Source organism: Podarcis cretensis, assembly GCF_951804945.1.
Source record: "Podarcis cretensis genome assembly, chromosome: 11".
Taxonomy (NCBI): Eukaryota; Metazoa; Chordata; class Lepidosauria; order Squamata; family Lacertidae; genus Podarcis; species Podarcis cretensis.
This window is the reverse complement of record NC_137180.1, coordinates 54261288-54278502: the sequence shown is the minus strand read 5'-3', so window position 1 is coordinate 54278502 and position 17215 is coordinate 54261288. Positions and strand designations below refer to the sequence as shown.

At 41.0% G+C, this 17215-nt stretch overlaps 1 protein-coding gene across 3 annotated transcripts in view; it reads left to right on the top strand.

Moving 5' to 3' along the window:
* DCC (DCC netrin 1 receptor) overlaps positions 1 to 17215 on the top strand; it is a gene marked incomplete at its 5' end in the record, with an annotated part of 954207 nt that overhangs the window by 363523 nt on the left and 573469 nt on the right. For all 3 annotated transcript variants that reach the window (XM_079994683.1, XM_079994682.1, XM_079994684.1), the window contains one exon: positions 2185 to 2505. In XM_079994683.1, coding sequence (XP_079850809.1) covers positions 2185 to 2505 — 321 coding nt within the window. The remainder of the gene's footprint in view (positions 1 to 2184; positions 2506 to 17215) is intronic.

The window sequence follows — 17215 nt, the reverse complement described above, 5'->3', positions numbered from 1 at the left end:
ACTTTGCAGACCACAGACCAAAACCAATGCATACATATACTGTAATTATCTGTTGGATTTTGCACCTTTTCAAATTTTGTGCTATAGTTCTCAACTCATAAAATGTACCATTTAAAGCAGATTAACAGTATTATTTCACAATTGCTTTTGGGTAAAATAAGTTTATAAAGGCATGCGTTGAGATAAAATATTTTTATACCATTTTTCATACTTCTTTTTTAAAAAAAATGTAGTCTGATTTAACAGCATAATGGAATGGACTTTTGAATGAAAGAATCCGAAACTGACACAGACTGTCCATCCTTAGTAAAGGCAGAGAAACTGTCCCAAATGTCTTGGACTATAATTCCCATCATCCCTAGCCTGTGTGGCCAATGTAGTCAGGGATGCTGGGAGTTGAAGTCAAAAACATCTGGAGACTTAGAAAAGGCCGCATAACACAAATATGTATTTCTCACCAACAGTACACTTGATGAGAAGTTGCCACCAACCCTAGCAGCCACATGAAAATCTTCTTAGTATGTGTAGACATCACGTTTCTTAGATGTACATCTCATAGTATAAAGTATAAGTTATAAGATGTACACCAAAGAAAGGAAATGTTCACAGCAGCCTTTGACAACCTGGTGCCTTCCATATGTTTTGGGCCAGGGCTGATGTGGGATGTTTTTGACTATATCCCCCATCATCCCTGGTCCAAAATAACTGGAGGTACCAGGCTGACAAAGGCTGGTCTACACACACTAAGAAGGCATGGACCTCATTGTTGAAATGCTGTCTGTTAGTTCCAGCCTATAACCTTGGTTGTGGACTGAGTTGGTTGAATGGAGTCAATTCATAGGTTGGGTGATTCAGTCTATTTTTCCACCTATTTGATCCTGTTTCCATGTTGATATGTGACTTGAGAAGGCAAAAAAAAAAAAAAAACCCTCACAGAAATTTAAATAAATATTTAAATAGTATTTTAAAAATATTTCTCTCAAAACATGCATTTATAAAATGTCTTTTGATAGGGTTTTGAGCTGGCATGCTCAGAATGTGAAGAAGCTTACAGTTCTGGTCCATACTTTAATTAAGGTTGTGCAGATCAGGTCAGGCTGAATGCGGATTCGCAAAGATAAAATACTTGAAGCATCCTTACCAATTCATGTCTGTGGCTGAATGTAAACTGATGCCTTCAAAGTTTCTAGCCAGGTGCTAGTATAACCTGCCTGCAACAGTCATCATGTCTAATCTTTTCACTTGGAAACCTTTGATAAGTTTCTGAGAAATCCAATGGTCCCCAAGTGCACAGTTTGAAACCTTTGTAATAGAGGTTAGTGATATGAAAACTCATAGAGCCCTTTTTTTAGTGTCTTTCTTGTAGTTCAGTTTTTACGGGAAGCTGTTGCACTGGATTTTATGAAATTGCAGGCAGTGAGATGTGTACTGTACTTTAGTGTTCCACCCAAGTGGTTTGGTGGCATTCAGAATTTGCTTTCTCTTCCCTAGGAATTTGTTCATTTGAGAGAGCTCTATCGAATAACAGCAGTCCTCTTGGGAGTAAAATTCATCTCGGTGCAGAGGGCTGGCGCAGATGTAATAAACCACTTACAGTAAATCCCAGCTAAGCCCTCTAAATAAGAAATAAGTTGAGCAGAAGTTGTTGTTGGGCCTCTGCTGTTGGCTGAACCTGATGTTAACTGCTCATTTTTCTGTATGCTATCTTGGCTGGAGACGCGGAGGCTGTGGGGAGATTGGGTTGGCTGCTTCAATTACAAATTGGTCTCTCTTCTCTCATTATTTGGTTTGCATAGGTTGATAAGGTAATAATATATCCCCGTTGAAATTTTGCTAAGAAAGAGAAGCTTCTCTAAAATAGCATTTATAGAATTGCCACCAGTTTTCTGCCAAAAGAAAATTCAAGGCAGATTGACAAGGTGAGGCGAGGGATGATTTTGATATTCTTGGAAGGGCCACACAACCATAAGTTGTGTCTGACTTTTTCCTAAAGCAAAATTCGAGGTGGATTTGCATGCTTTTAACGCAGGCAAAATGTCAGTGGGAATTTCAACCATAATTAAAGGAATTTATACATTAGCATCATTTCTTCAGAGGCAATCTCAATGTCCCCTAGACCAAAAAGTTGCTTTCTGAGGATTGTAGTGAACTAACTGGGCTATTCTTCACCATTTATCCCAACAGGCACACAAGTTAAGGGATTTACAACATTGCGGTTCCTGATTGAGCCTTCGGATGCTGTCACCATGCGAGGAAGTAACGTGTTGCTCAACTGCACGGCAGAATCGGATCAAGGGATTCCCGTCATCAAATGGAAAAAAGATGGAGTCTTTTTAAACTTGGCAGTGGATGAGAGAAGGCAGCAGTTTCCCAATGGATCTCTTTTGATACAAAACATAGTCCATTCCAGACACCATAAACCCGATGAGGGTCTTTATCAATGTGAAGCATCATTAGAAGGTATTGGAGCTATCATCAGTCGGACAGCCAAAGTCTCTGTAGCAGGTAAGAGCTCACCTCTTTCTTTCTTTCTTTCTTTCTTTCTTTCTTTCTTTCTTTCTTGGCATGGTGAGAGGATGTTCTCATGCTAACTCTACATGGATTAAGACTTGTTTTGTTTGTGCATTTTGGATTAATGCTTTTCCTAATCCTTGCTAGGACAGAAGCACATAGTGGACCTTAATCCGGGTAAGGCAGGAATTCAGACTGTTGTGGCCAAAAGAGAGAAATGCAGGGAGATGAAACAAATAATCAAGGATACCTCTATACAAGAATAGGACAGAGGAAATGAAGAGAAACAATAAAAACTTATGTTTCTGGTCTGCAGACTTGGGGGACTGAACTTCTGCTGCTGGCTACAGAGTGCCCCTTTCACCTTGCCTCATTTTGCCCCTCCCCCAACCAAAGAGCTGGGTTTGACACTCGCAAAGATCAGTGTAAATGTGGAGTAAGGGATAGCCTAGAATTGAAGTATGTGGTGTGAGGGTGCTGTAGAATCAGAGCACCAGTTCCTAGGGATGAATCTGGTGCAGAATGTGGCCACCAGACTTCTAACTGGTGTGGACAGGCTTATGCTCATCACACCAAATTTTAAAATAATTTCAATGGCTGCCTGTTCATTTTATGGATCCAGTGCTGTGTCTCTTTCCTACCATTGGGGCCCTAAATGGCTTAGGACCCAAATATTAGCAGTAACACTACTTCTCATTTCAGTGTACCAGTGGTAAACTCTTCTAGAGTACAACAATGATGGAAATCTTGTTGCGTGCAATCAACTTTTAATTTTAAATAACTGTCAGGACAAAAGGGAAAACTTTTATCATTCCTTTTTTTAAAAAAAATATGTGGTATTTCTCCTCCACAGAAATGAAGTTAAACATGACATTACTGCCACAGTAATTTATTTCTGACAAGCTACTATTCATGCTTAAATATGTCTAATCAACCCTTTGTTGCTGTGTGATATTTGAAGCATGTTTATTATCTTCAAAAACAAGAAGCAGTCTTTGAAGCTAGAAATTAACTGCTTTCCAGATTAATTCAGGGTCAGAAAAAAACAAAATACCAAACTTCTGCAGAATGTGAAATGTGCTTTTATTAGTATTCTCTCCCCCCCCTACTTAGCTTTTCTAGAGTGACAGGAATTCATTAGAAAACTTACTGGATTCAGCAGCATTAGTTTCTGCCGCTCATTTTTGGGTGAAGTGCCTCTTGTACAGAGCTGACGCAAATTGGCCACTTCTGAAATCGCAAGATGATTTAGGGTGTTTAACAAATACTTGAATTCAGATTCATGACCCTCGTGAAGGTTGCCAAATCCAAGACTTTGCTACATCCGGATGTTAAAAAGAATCCCACCATTTGTACTTGGTAATCTGCTGTCTTGTACTTTAGAAGTGTCTTCCAGCTGTGATCTATATTAGCGCAACCAATCAATAGAACCTTGAATGGAACCTCCCAAATAATGAATGAAGACTGTGGGGAAGGAATCCTGATGTGAATGAAGATTTGCAGGGAAGCCTCACCCCACTGCTGGTTTGGGGTACTAAGCGAAAGCTTTTTAATCCCTCCCCTGCAAGAGTCTCTCTCCCTCTCCCTCCCGCCTCTCTTTTTATTCCTAGAAAAATAAAGCCAAGTTGCATAATTTCCCCACAATCAGTGGAGACTGCCCTCAACCAGCCTCTACCTACAAACTTCTTCCTTGCAACCAGTCCAGGGTGGGGTGGCTTTGCCTGTCAGCTTCCCTCTCCTTTGTCTCAGTGTTGCCCTTGCAGAACTCTCAGCAGCCTTAACAAACTACAGTTCCCATAATTCTTTGCTGTTTGAAGTGGTGTGATGCTGCTTAAATGCTGAGGCCTAATGTTTTCGAGGTTACCAGCATGAGTCTGACCAAGCTGCGGGGGGCAGTGGAGGACAGGAGTGCCTGGCGTTCTCTGGTCCATGGGGTCACGAAGAGTCAGACACGACTAAACGACTAAACAACAACAATGCTCATCTAGGTAGTTTAGGAGGTTTAACAAACTGAAGGATGTCATCCTCTTTCTGCGCACCTCCCGATGGAAACATAGAGATGGGGACAAATATACCCCTGCTTTAAGTAATTTACATACTGTCTTCTCTTGTTTATTATTTACTACAAATCTTGATGACTAAGCTCTTTAGCGACGAAATGTTGGATTACTGGAATGACGTCCAAGCACTGAACCACTGGTATATCAAGTGATTTTTTTCGGGGGGGGGGACTTAGGGGTACGCATATCCCTAAACATTTTGTGAATTTTTGTACGTTTGTCCATTGACTGTATTTGTTTTTCCCAAACTGAACTATAAATTTGTGATTTCCTTGAGTCAAAATGAGAGTACCCCTGACCATTTTTTTCAGAAAAAAAGCACTTGGTATATCACAAGTGGACTCTTTATTACTGCATTTGCAATTGTTCAAGACAAAATCTAATTCGGAAAGAGAAGAAATGAGCACTGAACCACAAGTGAACTCTTTATTTACTGTGTTTGCTATTGTTTAAGATAAAACCTATTTGGGAAAGAAACTACTTTTCCCATTTTTATGGACGTTTAGTTACAGATAGTTGCCTTGGTGATATTATCTTGTGTCGATCACAGTAGTCGTTGTATCACCACTCTGGTCATTGTTTTCTTGTAGAACTCTCAGCAGCCTTAACAAACTACACTTCCCATAATTCTTTAGGGGAAGCTATGGCTGTTTGAAGTGGTATGATGCTGCTATAGTGGTATGATGCTGGAGGTACCTCTCTTTTAAAGCAGAACCAGTGAAGGTGGTGAAGGTCCTGTGTGAGTGTCTGGAGGCGGTTGGAGGATGGATGGCGGCTAACAGATTGAGGTTGAATCCTGACAAGACAGAAGTACTGTTTTTGGGGGCAGGAGGCGGGCAGGTGTGGCGGATTCCCTGGTCCTGAATGGGGTAACTGTGCCCCTGAAGGACCAGGTGCACAGCCTGGGAGTCATTTTGGACTCACAGCTGTCCATGGAGGCCCAGGTCAAATCTGTATCCAGGGCAGCTGTTTACCAGCTCCATCTGGTACGTAGGCTGAGACCCTATCTGCCTGCAGACTGTCTCGCCAGAGTGGTGCATGCTCTGGTTATCTCCCGCTTGGACTACTGCAATGCGCTCTATGTGGGGCTACCTTTGAAGGTGACCCGGAAACTACAACTAATCCAGAATGCGGCAGCTAGACTGGTGACTGGGAGCGGCCGCCGAGACCATATAACACCGGTCTTGAAAGACCTACATTGGCTCCCAGGTCCAGCTCCGAGGGCCTTCTGGCAGTTCCTCACTGCAAGACGCCAAATTACAGGGAACCAGGCAGAGGGCCTTCTCGGTAGTGGCGCCCACCCTGTGGAATGCCCTCCCATCAGATGTCAAAGCGATAAACAACTACCTGACATTCAGAAGACATCTGAAGGCAGCCCTGTTCAGGGAAGTTTTTAATATGTGACATTTTAGTGTACTTTTCATCTTTGTTGGAAGCCGCCCAGAGTGGCTGGGGAAACCCAGCCAGATGGGCGGGGTACAAATAAATTATTATTATTATTTTATTATTATTATTATTATTATTATTATTATTATTATTTAGGTATGATGCTGGAGCCTAATGCTCATCTAGATGCTCATCTAGATTGGTTTATATATTGCCAATCCCTATTTGAACCAGAATCACAAACTTGAGGCTGTTCTGATCTTTCCAGTTTCACACAGTTTCCCTCTTTCTCTTCCCCATACCCCTCTGAAGCTTAGCATAAACTCCAGAATCACTTGCAATCCCACTTCCTCTCTCATTTCTACCTTACCCAACTGCACAGTGTTGTGTGAAAGTCCCTGCAGTCAACACTTGGGACAAATGGTCCATTAATACTGCTAGAAGGGCAGTGCTATTTATTAATTTGTATTACATTTGGTGCATCGCAACCCTCATTCTTGGGACGCGGGTGGCACTGTGGGTTAAACCACAGAGCCTAGGGCTTGCCAATCAGAAGGTCGGCAGTTCGAATCCCCACGCTGGGGTGAGCTCCCGTTGCTCGGTCCTTGCTCCTGCCAACCTAGCAGTTCGAAAGCACGTCAAAGTGCAAGTAGATAAATAGGTACCGCTCCAGCGGGAAGGTAAACAGTGTTTCCATGAGCTGCTCTGGTTCACCAGAAGTGGCTTAGTCATGCTGGACACATGACCCGGAAGCTGTGTCGGCTCCCTCGGCCAATAAAGCAAGATGAGCACTGCCACCCCAGAGTCGGTCATGATTGGACCTATTGGTCAGGGGTCCCTTTACTTTTAACCCTTGTTCTAGATGGCCTTCCCTCACCTGTTAATGGAATCATTCAAATGCTAGAAATTAGGAGCGCCTGCTGTTTGAGAGGGTTAAATGATTTTTAGTGTTCTGGGGAACACGTCGGAGGCTGCAAGGGAAGAATTTCTGCATTCAGCTGCAGAGAAACATTTTCCTCTGCATGAGAGATAAATATTGCTAGCTGAACTGGAAATGTGCTTGAGCTGACCCTCGTTAAAATATTGGCAGCATGTTCCTGTCTTAAGGCACAGGGCAGATGGAATATAAGAAAGGAGAGAGAGAGAAAGTGTAAGGATAAAAAAAAAAAAAAAGGAAGGGCTGACCTGGTATCATGTTTATCTTGGCATCTGTAAGGCAAAGCAAAGCAAGAAGTATTACTTCCAGAGTAAGGTTGTTGCTTGGGGTAAGTTCATGCAACTAATGAGGCATGGGAAAGATTCTTTTTAAAAATATCTATGGCACAGAAGAAGTTGGTGCAGAGAATGCTCCCTCCTACCTGTCAGACTTGGGTTGATTTGGCAGTAGACTTAAGATAAATAAAATAAACCCCCAGTTTTACAGAAAGGCATAATTGCTGTCATGCCTCACATGCTGGCTTTAAGAGATCATCTGGCTGGCTATTTGTAGAAATAGGACAACAGACTAGAAGAAGCATTGGTCTAGTTTATCAGAGTTGCTCACATGTGCTTATTCAGGCAGGACAGCAGTCGCAACAAGTGACAGACGATTTTAACTCCCACTGAAAGAGGCTATGGAGGTATGAGAAGATATTGCAGCAATACGTAACAGGCGACTGGGTGATTTTGCACAACGTATGAGGATTACTTTTATTTTTACAAATATTATTACTGATTAAATTTCTACCCCACCTCTCTTCATAAAGGAACCCAGGGTAGCAAACCCCTTGAATGTGAAAATTGTAAAGTTAAAATAAATTAAAAATATGAAGAATATCTAGAAACATTTAAGAACAATCATGTAGCTTCACAGCTAATAATATTGAGATTTCCAGGAACAGCATCTGCACAGTCCCCGCCCAATTCAGGCTGACCTGGGTAACACCTGACCTGACCCAAAATCAATTTTGGAGGCCGGGCTAATCTTTCCTTGGGGTTTTTAAATTGGTGGGCAGAGGATTCAATCCTGATCGGGTCTGCTGCTTTCCTAGCATGGGGAATTCAGTAGGGCTGCCTGCCTCTCTCTCTCGCCTGACACCCCACCCCCTGACAGCACATGATCATTCCATGAAGGCTGGGAAGGGCAGGGTATAAATAAATTATCTGACCCAGGAAAATCTGGGGCTGTCTCCACCTGACTTGGCCAAGGTTTCAGTTTGGGATTTGGCCGAATATGTTGTGCGGCCCTATCAGGGATGTTTGTAAGTTCCTCCTGAATGTTAATAATGGGAGAGACAGAGGCACCTTTCCAGGAGGGCATTCCACAAATGGTGAACTGCCACTGAGAGGCCCCTGTCACAGGTCAATGCTACCTGGGCATTGTGTTCCATTCAAAAATGTCCTCTCCCTTCCTCTTTTAAAGAATAACTGGGAAACATTCTGTCCCTAAGCTGTTTTAGAGGTTACCATCCATACACTCTCGCTGCACAGGTACTAGTGGTCAAGTGGAGTTTAGCAGTGTTTATCTTCTTTCTCTCATGGAAGTGGTGAACAATGATGAAGTTATTCTAAAATAATAATAATAATAATAATAATAATAATAATAATAATTTATTTATACCCTGCCCTTCCCAGTTCAAAAACCATGCTCAGGGAGCCTAACAACAAATTTAAAACAATTATAAAAGCAGCATAAAATACAGTATAAAAACATGAATAACAATAAAAATCAAAAATCAGTTTAGGGGAAATAAGCATTAGATAATCCCCAGGGCTAGCTGGCTGAATTGGTCCTACTTGGGCCAGCGAGGAAGCCAGTGGAGAATTAGCTGTGGGGTCTCAGAGCAGGTGATCTTCATAAAAGGGGAGGTGGAGGGAAGAGAAGGGAAATAAAAGATCAGGCTGAATTCAAATTAAAGGCCAGGCGGAATAGCTCTGTCTTACAGGCCTGACAGAAGGAGGTTAAATCCTGAAGGGACCTAGTCTCATGGGACAGAGCATTCCACCAGGTCGGAGCCATCACTGAAAAGGCCCTGGTGGAGGATAGTCTGACTTCTTTAGGGCCCAGGACTTCTAAACTATGGTTATTCATGGACCTTAAGGTCCACTGTGGGGCAGACAAGGAAAGGCAGTCCCGTAGATACGATGACTAACTAAAAATGACTAACAAACTCTGTGAAGTCTCGGTCAAGAGATTTTATTCCCAGACTGGGTACAAGCATGACTGTAGCAAAGATATTTTTGACTGTTAACATAGACAGCAGTTAACAGCACACTATCAAGCCAAAGTCTTACCTTGTCCTAAATTACAGCAACAGTCCTTCAGCAGATTTTACAGGCTTGCTGATGCTTGCTGCAAAGGTGCTGTACTGCATAGGAACACAGGAAGTTGCTTCATAGCGAGTCAGACCATTGGCCCATCTAGGTCACAACTGCCAGTGACTCTCGAGGGTTTTAGGAGCGCATGCAGAAGCCTATGCATGCAAAGCAGATGCTTCACCACTGAGCTATGACCCTCACAACTCACTGTTTATTTGTTCCCCCAAAGTGGATTCATTTATTCATTTTGAGATGTGTATTTTGTGGCTAGCAGCCGTCTCTGCGCTCCCCAACCAGCTCATGCTAAAATAAAGAATCCAGTGTATGTAAATCCATCCTTAAAAATCCGAAACATCTAAACAGAAAAGTTTAAACAGGTTGGGAGGGCTCCAGCCTGCCCAAATTCCCTTGGCTCGCTTTCCCTTTCGAGAAAGAATACTCCCGTGGCTTCTGATTGCACAACATGAGTTTCACAAGCATTGCTGATTTGGCCTTCTCAGTTAAGTGAGCTGGCAAGTTTGTTTGGAATTGTTCTGAAATACTGCTTGCCATATTGAAGGGAAGCAGCAGCAGCAGCAGGAGGAGGAGGGGTTTTCTAGGCCTGAGGTGTTGCAACAAAACTCTTTGCTTATGAGAAAATCACATTACAGTTATATTCTGGAATTAAGCTGTGCCTTAACCTGTTTTCTAACTGTTAATGCAGATAACCTCTGCCTACTTCATAAATTCACACACAACTCCAGCACATAAGAAGAGATTACTGAATCAGCCCAGTGGCTCATCTAGTCCAGCATTCTGTTCTCACCATGGGAAACCAGCAAGCAAGATTTGAGCACAATAGCAGTATCCTCTCCTGTGATATTCAGAAGTATTGGTATTCAGAAGTATTTCTGTTAGTAGCCATCAATAGCCCCCTTCTCTATGAATTTGTCTAACTCTCTTCTAAAGCCATCTAGGTCAATAGCCATCATTGCACCGGGCAGATGGCATAGAATCCATGGAGAATCAAAGCACGGAGACTGGATATGACCACCATGAAGGGCCAGCATCAAAACTTGGCTGTTTGGGCATTTGCTGAGGGCATCCCTGACAATAGCCCCTTAGATTTGCTGCAGTGATGAGCTGTGGTCACTGGGGGAGAGAGAGCCCTTGGAGCCTGTCTTGCCTGAAGACCCTCCAAAATCTGCAACTGACACAGATCACACAAATATACCCTGCATATGTAAAGCTTTTACACAAGATCTGATAAGTGCATGGAGGACTGGAACAGCCAATGGGCATGTTACCCCTCCTGCTGCGTGCACTAATTTCATGTAATTTCAACAGAAGCTCATCCAGGAAGAGTCTTGCTTTATCAGAACAATGGCTTTCCAATCCCAGAATCCTATTTCTCACCATGGCCAATCAGATGTCTCTGGGAAGCCCTCAGGCAGGCCATGTAGCAAAGATCTATTTTCAGTGGAAGGGAGAAGAAGCAAGTTTATATTGGAAGTAAGTTGCTGTCAGGTAAAAATGAGTGTTGAGTTTCATAGAGCAAGCTGTGTGAAGTTAAAACCACAGGCTATTGCACTGACACATTTTTTTGTGGTATAAACTCTCATGCTGAAATTCTTTGTACTGCCTCTGTTGGAGAATGTCATCCCTTGACGAGAGTCTTCATTCTGTGTACTTTTGTGCCTTACACCAAGTGTCTACTTTCTAGAGTCAGACTGCTTCTTTCCTTCTATGGAGGTCTGAAGATATATCCAAGAGTGTTGGACAACCATGTCTTTCATATGCTGAAACTGTCCCAACACTTTGTTCTGCATTCAAGAAAGTATCTGAAAATAACCTTATAGTAAGGGGGAGAGAGTGGGCAACAGATTCAATTCTGTTTTAGGTATATAATTGTTTGTTTGAGGGGATTTACATCCTGCCCATAAGTAAAATTCCTAGGGTAGCTTACCATGTTTAAAACCACAACAAAGCACATTTAAAATATATGAATAAAAACATATAAATATATAATAAAACAGTAAAAATCTGAGTAGCATACAAACAATAAACTCAACCGAAATGAGACCGATCAGACAGAAATAAAAGACCTGAGAAAAATTAAAAGAAAGGTCTTCACCTCGCTCTGAAATCAGATTAGCCTAGACAACAAGTGTAGGAGCATCCCTGAGGAGAACATTGAAGGTGCCTACACTGAGAAGGCCCTTTCCCCCAGAAGCCACCTGCATCACCTTGGATGGTGAGGGAACCCTAAAGAAGGACCTCCAAGAAAATATTGGTGTACACACAGCACAAGACAGGAAATGCAGCTGGTTAACTTCAGAAGGGAAGTCTAAGCATGAGAGGAAACATTGTTGTACACCACTAACTCCTCATATTACAAAGGTCTTCTGTATTTCCATTATAGTTGCAGAACTGCAATTGCATCCTAAAGCAGGTTTTGCTAAAATACCAAGTCTGTTTCTACCTTTTCTAAATGGGTTCCATAAGAAGTAATGATTTTCTGGAGGATTTTTATGTATGGCATGAGGAACTTTCATGCTACTAAATGTTAAATTGCTTTGATGCATTTTTTTTTTTTTAAAAGAATATTATACTAGCAAAGAGATTAAAATAAATTACTTGCCCTTTAATATTTCATATAGTGGGGATGGGTTTGGTCACTGAATCCTTACAATCTAATATTAGACTCTCATTCGGAGACAATAGGGCTGCTTGCAGCATTTTAAGATCTTGCTTTTATGTCTTGGTAACATATTAAATCAATGTCTTTCGTGGTTATGAATGACAAACCACAGGGACCCACTAAGTCAAACGCATTTTCTTCCAAGAGCGAGTATGTGCTTGGTTTCATCTAATTTTCAAAGCATTAGTAGTTCATAAACCAGTTCCTGATGAAAGCAGTCAATTTTACTTAGCGTAGCATACGTGAGCCTTGCAAGTACAATGTTGTTTAAAGCTACAAGTTGCCAGCGAAATTTCAAACAAACCAACATTTGAAGTGGATTTGGAGGCATTCCTTGGAATTTCGAAGTAATTCAAAATTGGGAGCTATTGTCGAAAGACCATCGTCAAAAGCTGGTGTCTACAACGCAATAGCCAGGGTGAGTCAGCATCGGGAAAGCCAACTGTTGGTCAAGCAAAAGGTCCCAGTTTGAACAGGGAGCCCTGGACTTTGAAGAGGTGATGGAGATCCCACTTGCTCAGACTGCAACAAGTAAGAAGCCCATCTTGTGTCTACCTGTCTGACTTGAGGCAGTTGCACTGATGTCCTTGGAGCATGAGGATTCCAGCCTGAATGCTACAGCAGAGCCACCTAATTCCAACACAATCTCCTAAAACAAACAAGAACCCTGTAACTACAAGAGGCTTTTCCCAATGGAGGCGGAGCTGGAGACTGCCCCCGTATTTTCGTCTCAGTCTAGCATAGCCATTTGCAGAGGCAGTATTTATTTCTGCTTGTACGGATCATCATCATCAACAACAACAACAACAATTCTCTGTTGCCCTTTACCTAAGGATCATAGGGCAGTATACAATATAAAAACACAAAACTTCTTAACATACAGTAGTACCTTGGGTTACAGACACTTCAGATTACAGACGCTTCAGGTTACAGACTCCGCTAACCCAGAAATAGTACCTCGGGTTAAGAACTTTGTTTCAGGATGAGAACAGAATTCATGCTCCAGCAGGAGGCCCCATTAGCTAAAGTGGCACCTCAGGTTAAGAACAGTTTCAGGTTAAGAACGGACCTCTGGGACAAATTAAGTTATTAACCCGAGGTACCACTGTAGTAACAAACAAAAACAATAACCCCGCTACACACATATTAAAAGGTCATAGATGGTTTGATTAGCCAAAGGCCTGGGAAAAGAAGAATGTTTTTGACTGGCGGCCAAAGCAACAAAGGCGCCAGGCAATTCTCCCTAGGGAATGCATTCCACAAGCAGAGAGTCACAGTAGAAAAAGGCCACCTTTTGGACATATCACTCTAGCCTCAGCTTCTATCGGAGCTGTCCAGGGTGCTACCTGGAAAGTGAAGTCTTGCCTTCCTCCTTCACCTTGCAGCCCTGCTTGGACTGGAACCCCAATCTGCCTCACCACCTGGAACAGAGCAAAAATGCCTTTGGATCCAAGAGAACAGAATGAGTGGGATCCATCTTTTTAATTAGGCAAGATGCTTTGTGCACAGTGCTGACAGGGCATCAGAAATCATCTTTTCCCAGGACTTTCTCAAGGGCTCCCCAAGCCTCTGCAATCGCCATTTGTAAAAGTATTCTTGGCTGGAGAGGGAATGAGAGCAGTGAAGAGAAACTAAGAGGCTGCCTCCTACTTTAACATCTTATTAAAAGTCCCAATTTAACAGGCTACTGATTATTGGTATTTCTCGTAATTGGTAGGTCTGAAGATAGAGACATTATGTTAAACCATTTGGTTTTTCTTTTCATCAACAATTCCTGGGTCAATGCACTGAGGTTTCTCGGGCTTTAGTTGCCAGCATAAGCATTGGTCATTTGAAGGTGTATGGGGAGGAAGGGAGGAGAAAGGGACATTTTTCTTCATGTATCAATTGCATGCATTGGTAATGATGAGAAGGATAATTGCAGAGGTGATTCAGCTCTGCTAATTTGATTGAGTAAGGCATAATTTCCTTCACATTCAGACCAGCTATTCTACGCTGATTCCATTTTTATTTTTCCTCTAATTGGGGAGCTTAAGGATTGGTGATTTTGTTCACAGATACCATTTTCTGGAAACATGTTAAAAACATAACCTTGGTGGGGGGGGGGAATTAAAAGGAGGTATAAAGCTGAAGTGTTTTTCCTCATGAGCTCATAATTGTGTTTGGAGCAACACAAAAGCTGCTTAGGGGCATGACACAATCAGTAATAGTGGGTGTTTATTTGAAATATATATATATATATATATATATATATATATTTATAATAATATTTATTAAATTTTTGTATAACCAATAAAAAACATACATAATAACAAAATATTTTCCATTATCCACATTTCATTCTCAACTTTGGACTTCCTCACATCTCTTGTTCCTGCTTTCTAAACATAGATCTTACCAGCAAATTATTAACTTAATTTAATTCATATAATATAATTTTCCAATATTTAATGTCTCAAATTTTGGGATTTAACATACTCTTATTGAAGCTTAATCATAAAATATTACTTATCCAAAATTTATCTTTTCATCTACCAATTAAATTTAAATTTAGATTCTTTATAACTAGTTTGTTGGAGCCGTGTTTTTGCTAATCTTACATCTTTCTTAACATTCATACAATTTACAATATTTTTGTAGATAGTCCTTAAATTTCTTCCAGTCCTCCTCCACCAGTTCTTCTCCCAGATCTCGGATTCTGCCAGTCATCTCCGCCAGTTCCATATAGTCTATCAGTTGCATCTGCCATTCTTCCAGTGTGGGTAATTCTTGAGTTTTCCAGCTTTTAGCAATGAGTATCCTTGCTGCTGTTGTAGTGTACATAAAAAAGGTTAGATCCTTCTTTTGCACACTCTGACCAACAATGCCCAAGAGAAAGGCCTCTGGTTTCTTAAGGAAGGTATACTTAAATACCTTTTTCAGTTCATTATAAATCATTTCCCAGAAAACCTTCACTCTAGGGCAAGTCCACCAGAGGTGAAAGAATGTTCCTTCAGCTTCTTTACACTCCCAACATTTATTATCAGACACATGGTATATCTTTGCAAGCTTGACTGGGGTCATGTACCACCTGTATATCATTTTCATAATATTTTCTTTCAAGGCATTACATGCCGTAAATCTCAAACCTGTGGTCCATAACTTTTCCCAGTCAGCAAACATGATGTTGTACCCTATGTCCTGTGCCCATTTTATCATGGCTGATTTGACCGTTTCATCCTGTGTATTCCATTTTAACAGCAAATTATACATTCTTGAAAGTATCTTAGAGCTGGGTTCTAACAGTTCAGTTTCTAACTTTGATTTTTCCACCTGGAATCCTACCTTTTTATCCAACTTAAAAACTTCTTTAATCTGAGCATAATGTAGCCAATCTCGCACTTTATCTTTTATTTTCTCCATATTCTGCAACCTCCAGTTATCTCCATCTTTTTCTATTATTTCCCAATATTTCGGCCATTTGGCCTCCATATTGAGTTTTTTCAAGGCCTTAGCCTCCATTGGTGATAACCACCTTGGGGTCTTATTTTCCAATAAGTCTTTATATTTCAACCAGACATTAAATACTGCTTTTCTGACAACATGGTTCTTGAAATTCTTATGTATTTTAGCCTTGTCATACCACAGATATGCATGCCACCCAAACGCATTGTTGAATCCTTCCAAATCTAAAACATCAGTGTTCTCAAGAAGTAGCCAGTCTTTCAACCAGCAGAAAGCTGCTGATTCATAATACAACTTTAGGTCTGGCAGGGCAAATCCCCCTCTTTCTTTAGCGTCAGTTAATATCTTAAACTTAATTCTGGGCTTTTTGCCCTGCCAGACAAATCTTGAAATATCTCTCTGCCACCTCCCAAAACACTCCATTTTGTCCACAATCTGCAAAGTTTGAAACAAAAATAACATTTTTGGCAATACATTCATCTTAATTGCAGCAATACGTCCTGTCAAAGAAAGTTTCAGTCTTGACCAAGCATCTAAATCCCTTTTAATTTCAGACCAACATTTTCCATAATTGTCTTTAAATAAGTTCCTGTTCTTCGCTGTTATATTTACCCCTAGGTATCTCACTTTTTTAACCACATTTAATTCTGTCTCTTTCTGAAACCTTTCTGATTCTGAAGAAGTCAATTTTTTTCCCAAAACCTTAGTTTTTTGCTTATTAAGCTTAAATCCCGCCACTCGACCAAACTCATAAATCAGTTATAATACCCTTTTAGTACTGGGCTCTGGCTCCTGTAGGGTCAAAACTAGGTCATCTGCAAATGCTTTCAGTTTGTATTGTTTCGCTCCGACCTGGATACCTTCCACCCACCGGTCTCCTCTGATCATATTCAAGAGCACTTCTAGGACCGATATAAATAACAAAGGGGATATAGGGCAACCTTGTCGTGTTCCTTTTTCAATTCTAAACTCTTCTGTCACCACATTGTTGACTATCAGTTTTGCCTTTTGCTCTGAATAAATTGCCTCTATCCCATTATAAAACCCCCGCCCCACTCCCATTCCTTCCAAATTTTTCTTCATAAACTTCCAAGAGATATTATCAAAGGCCTTCTCCGCGTCTATAAATATCAAAACTGCTTTTGTATTAATGTTTGTTTGCAAGAGTTCCAAAATATCAATAATGTTCCTTGTGTTTGCAAACAAATGTCTACCTGGGAGAAAGCCTGCCTGGTCCTTGTGAATTACTTCATTTAAGACTTTTTTAAATCTACTTGCTAAAATGTCTGCAAATATTTTGTAATCCACATTTAGGAGGGAGATGGGGCGGTAATTCTTAAGTTGTGTCTTTTCAGTTTCTAGTTTAGGTATCAATGTGATGAAAGCTTCTTTCCACGACTCCGGTGCCTTCTTCCCCTCCATAATTTCATTGCAAACCTCCATTAATGGATGTATCAAATAGTCTTTCAATGTCTTATAATATTTGGAGGTAAGCCCATCTGGCCCTGGAGACTTGCCCAATTGCATGTTCTGAATGGCCTCCTCGATCTCTAATTGTGTTATTTTATAATTCAGGATTGTTCTATTCCGAAGAGTCAACTTTGGTAAACCATTCTTCTTTAGAAACTGTTCTATCTCTGATTCATTTTGCGGCCCTTGAGTATATAGTTGTTTGAAATATCTCTGGAAGGACTTTCTGATTTCCACTGGGTTCTGAATATTTCTTCCCTCAATTTCTAAATTTGTTACTGTGTTCAGATTTTGCCTCTTTTTCAGCTGCCATGCTAGCAGCTTTCCACATTTATTTGCCGATTCAAAGGATCTTTGTTTCATTAAC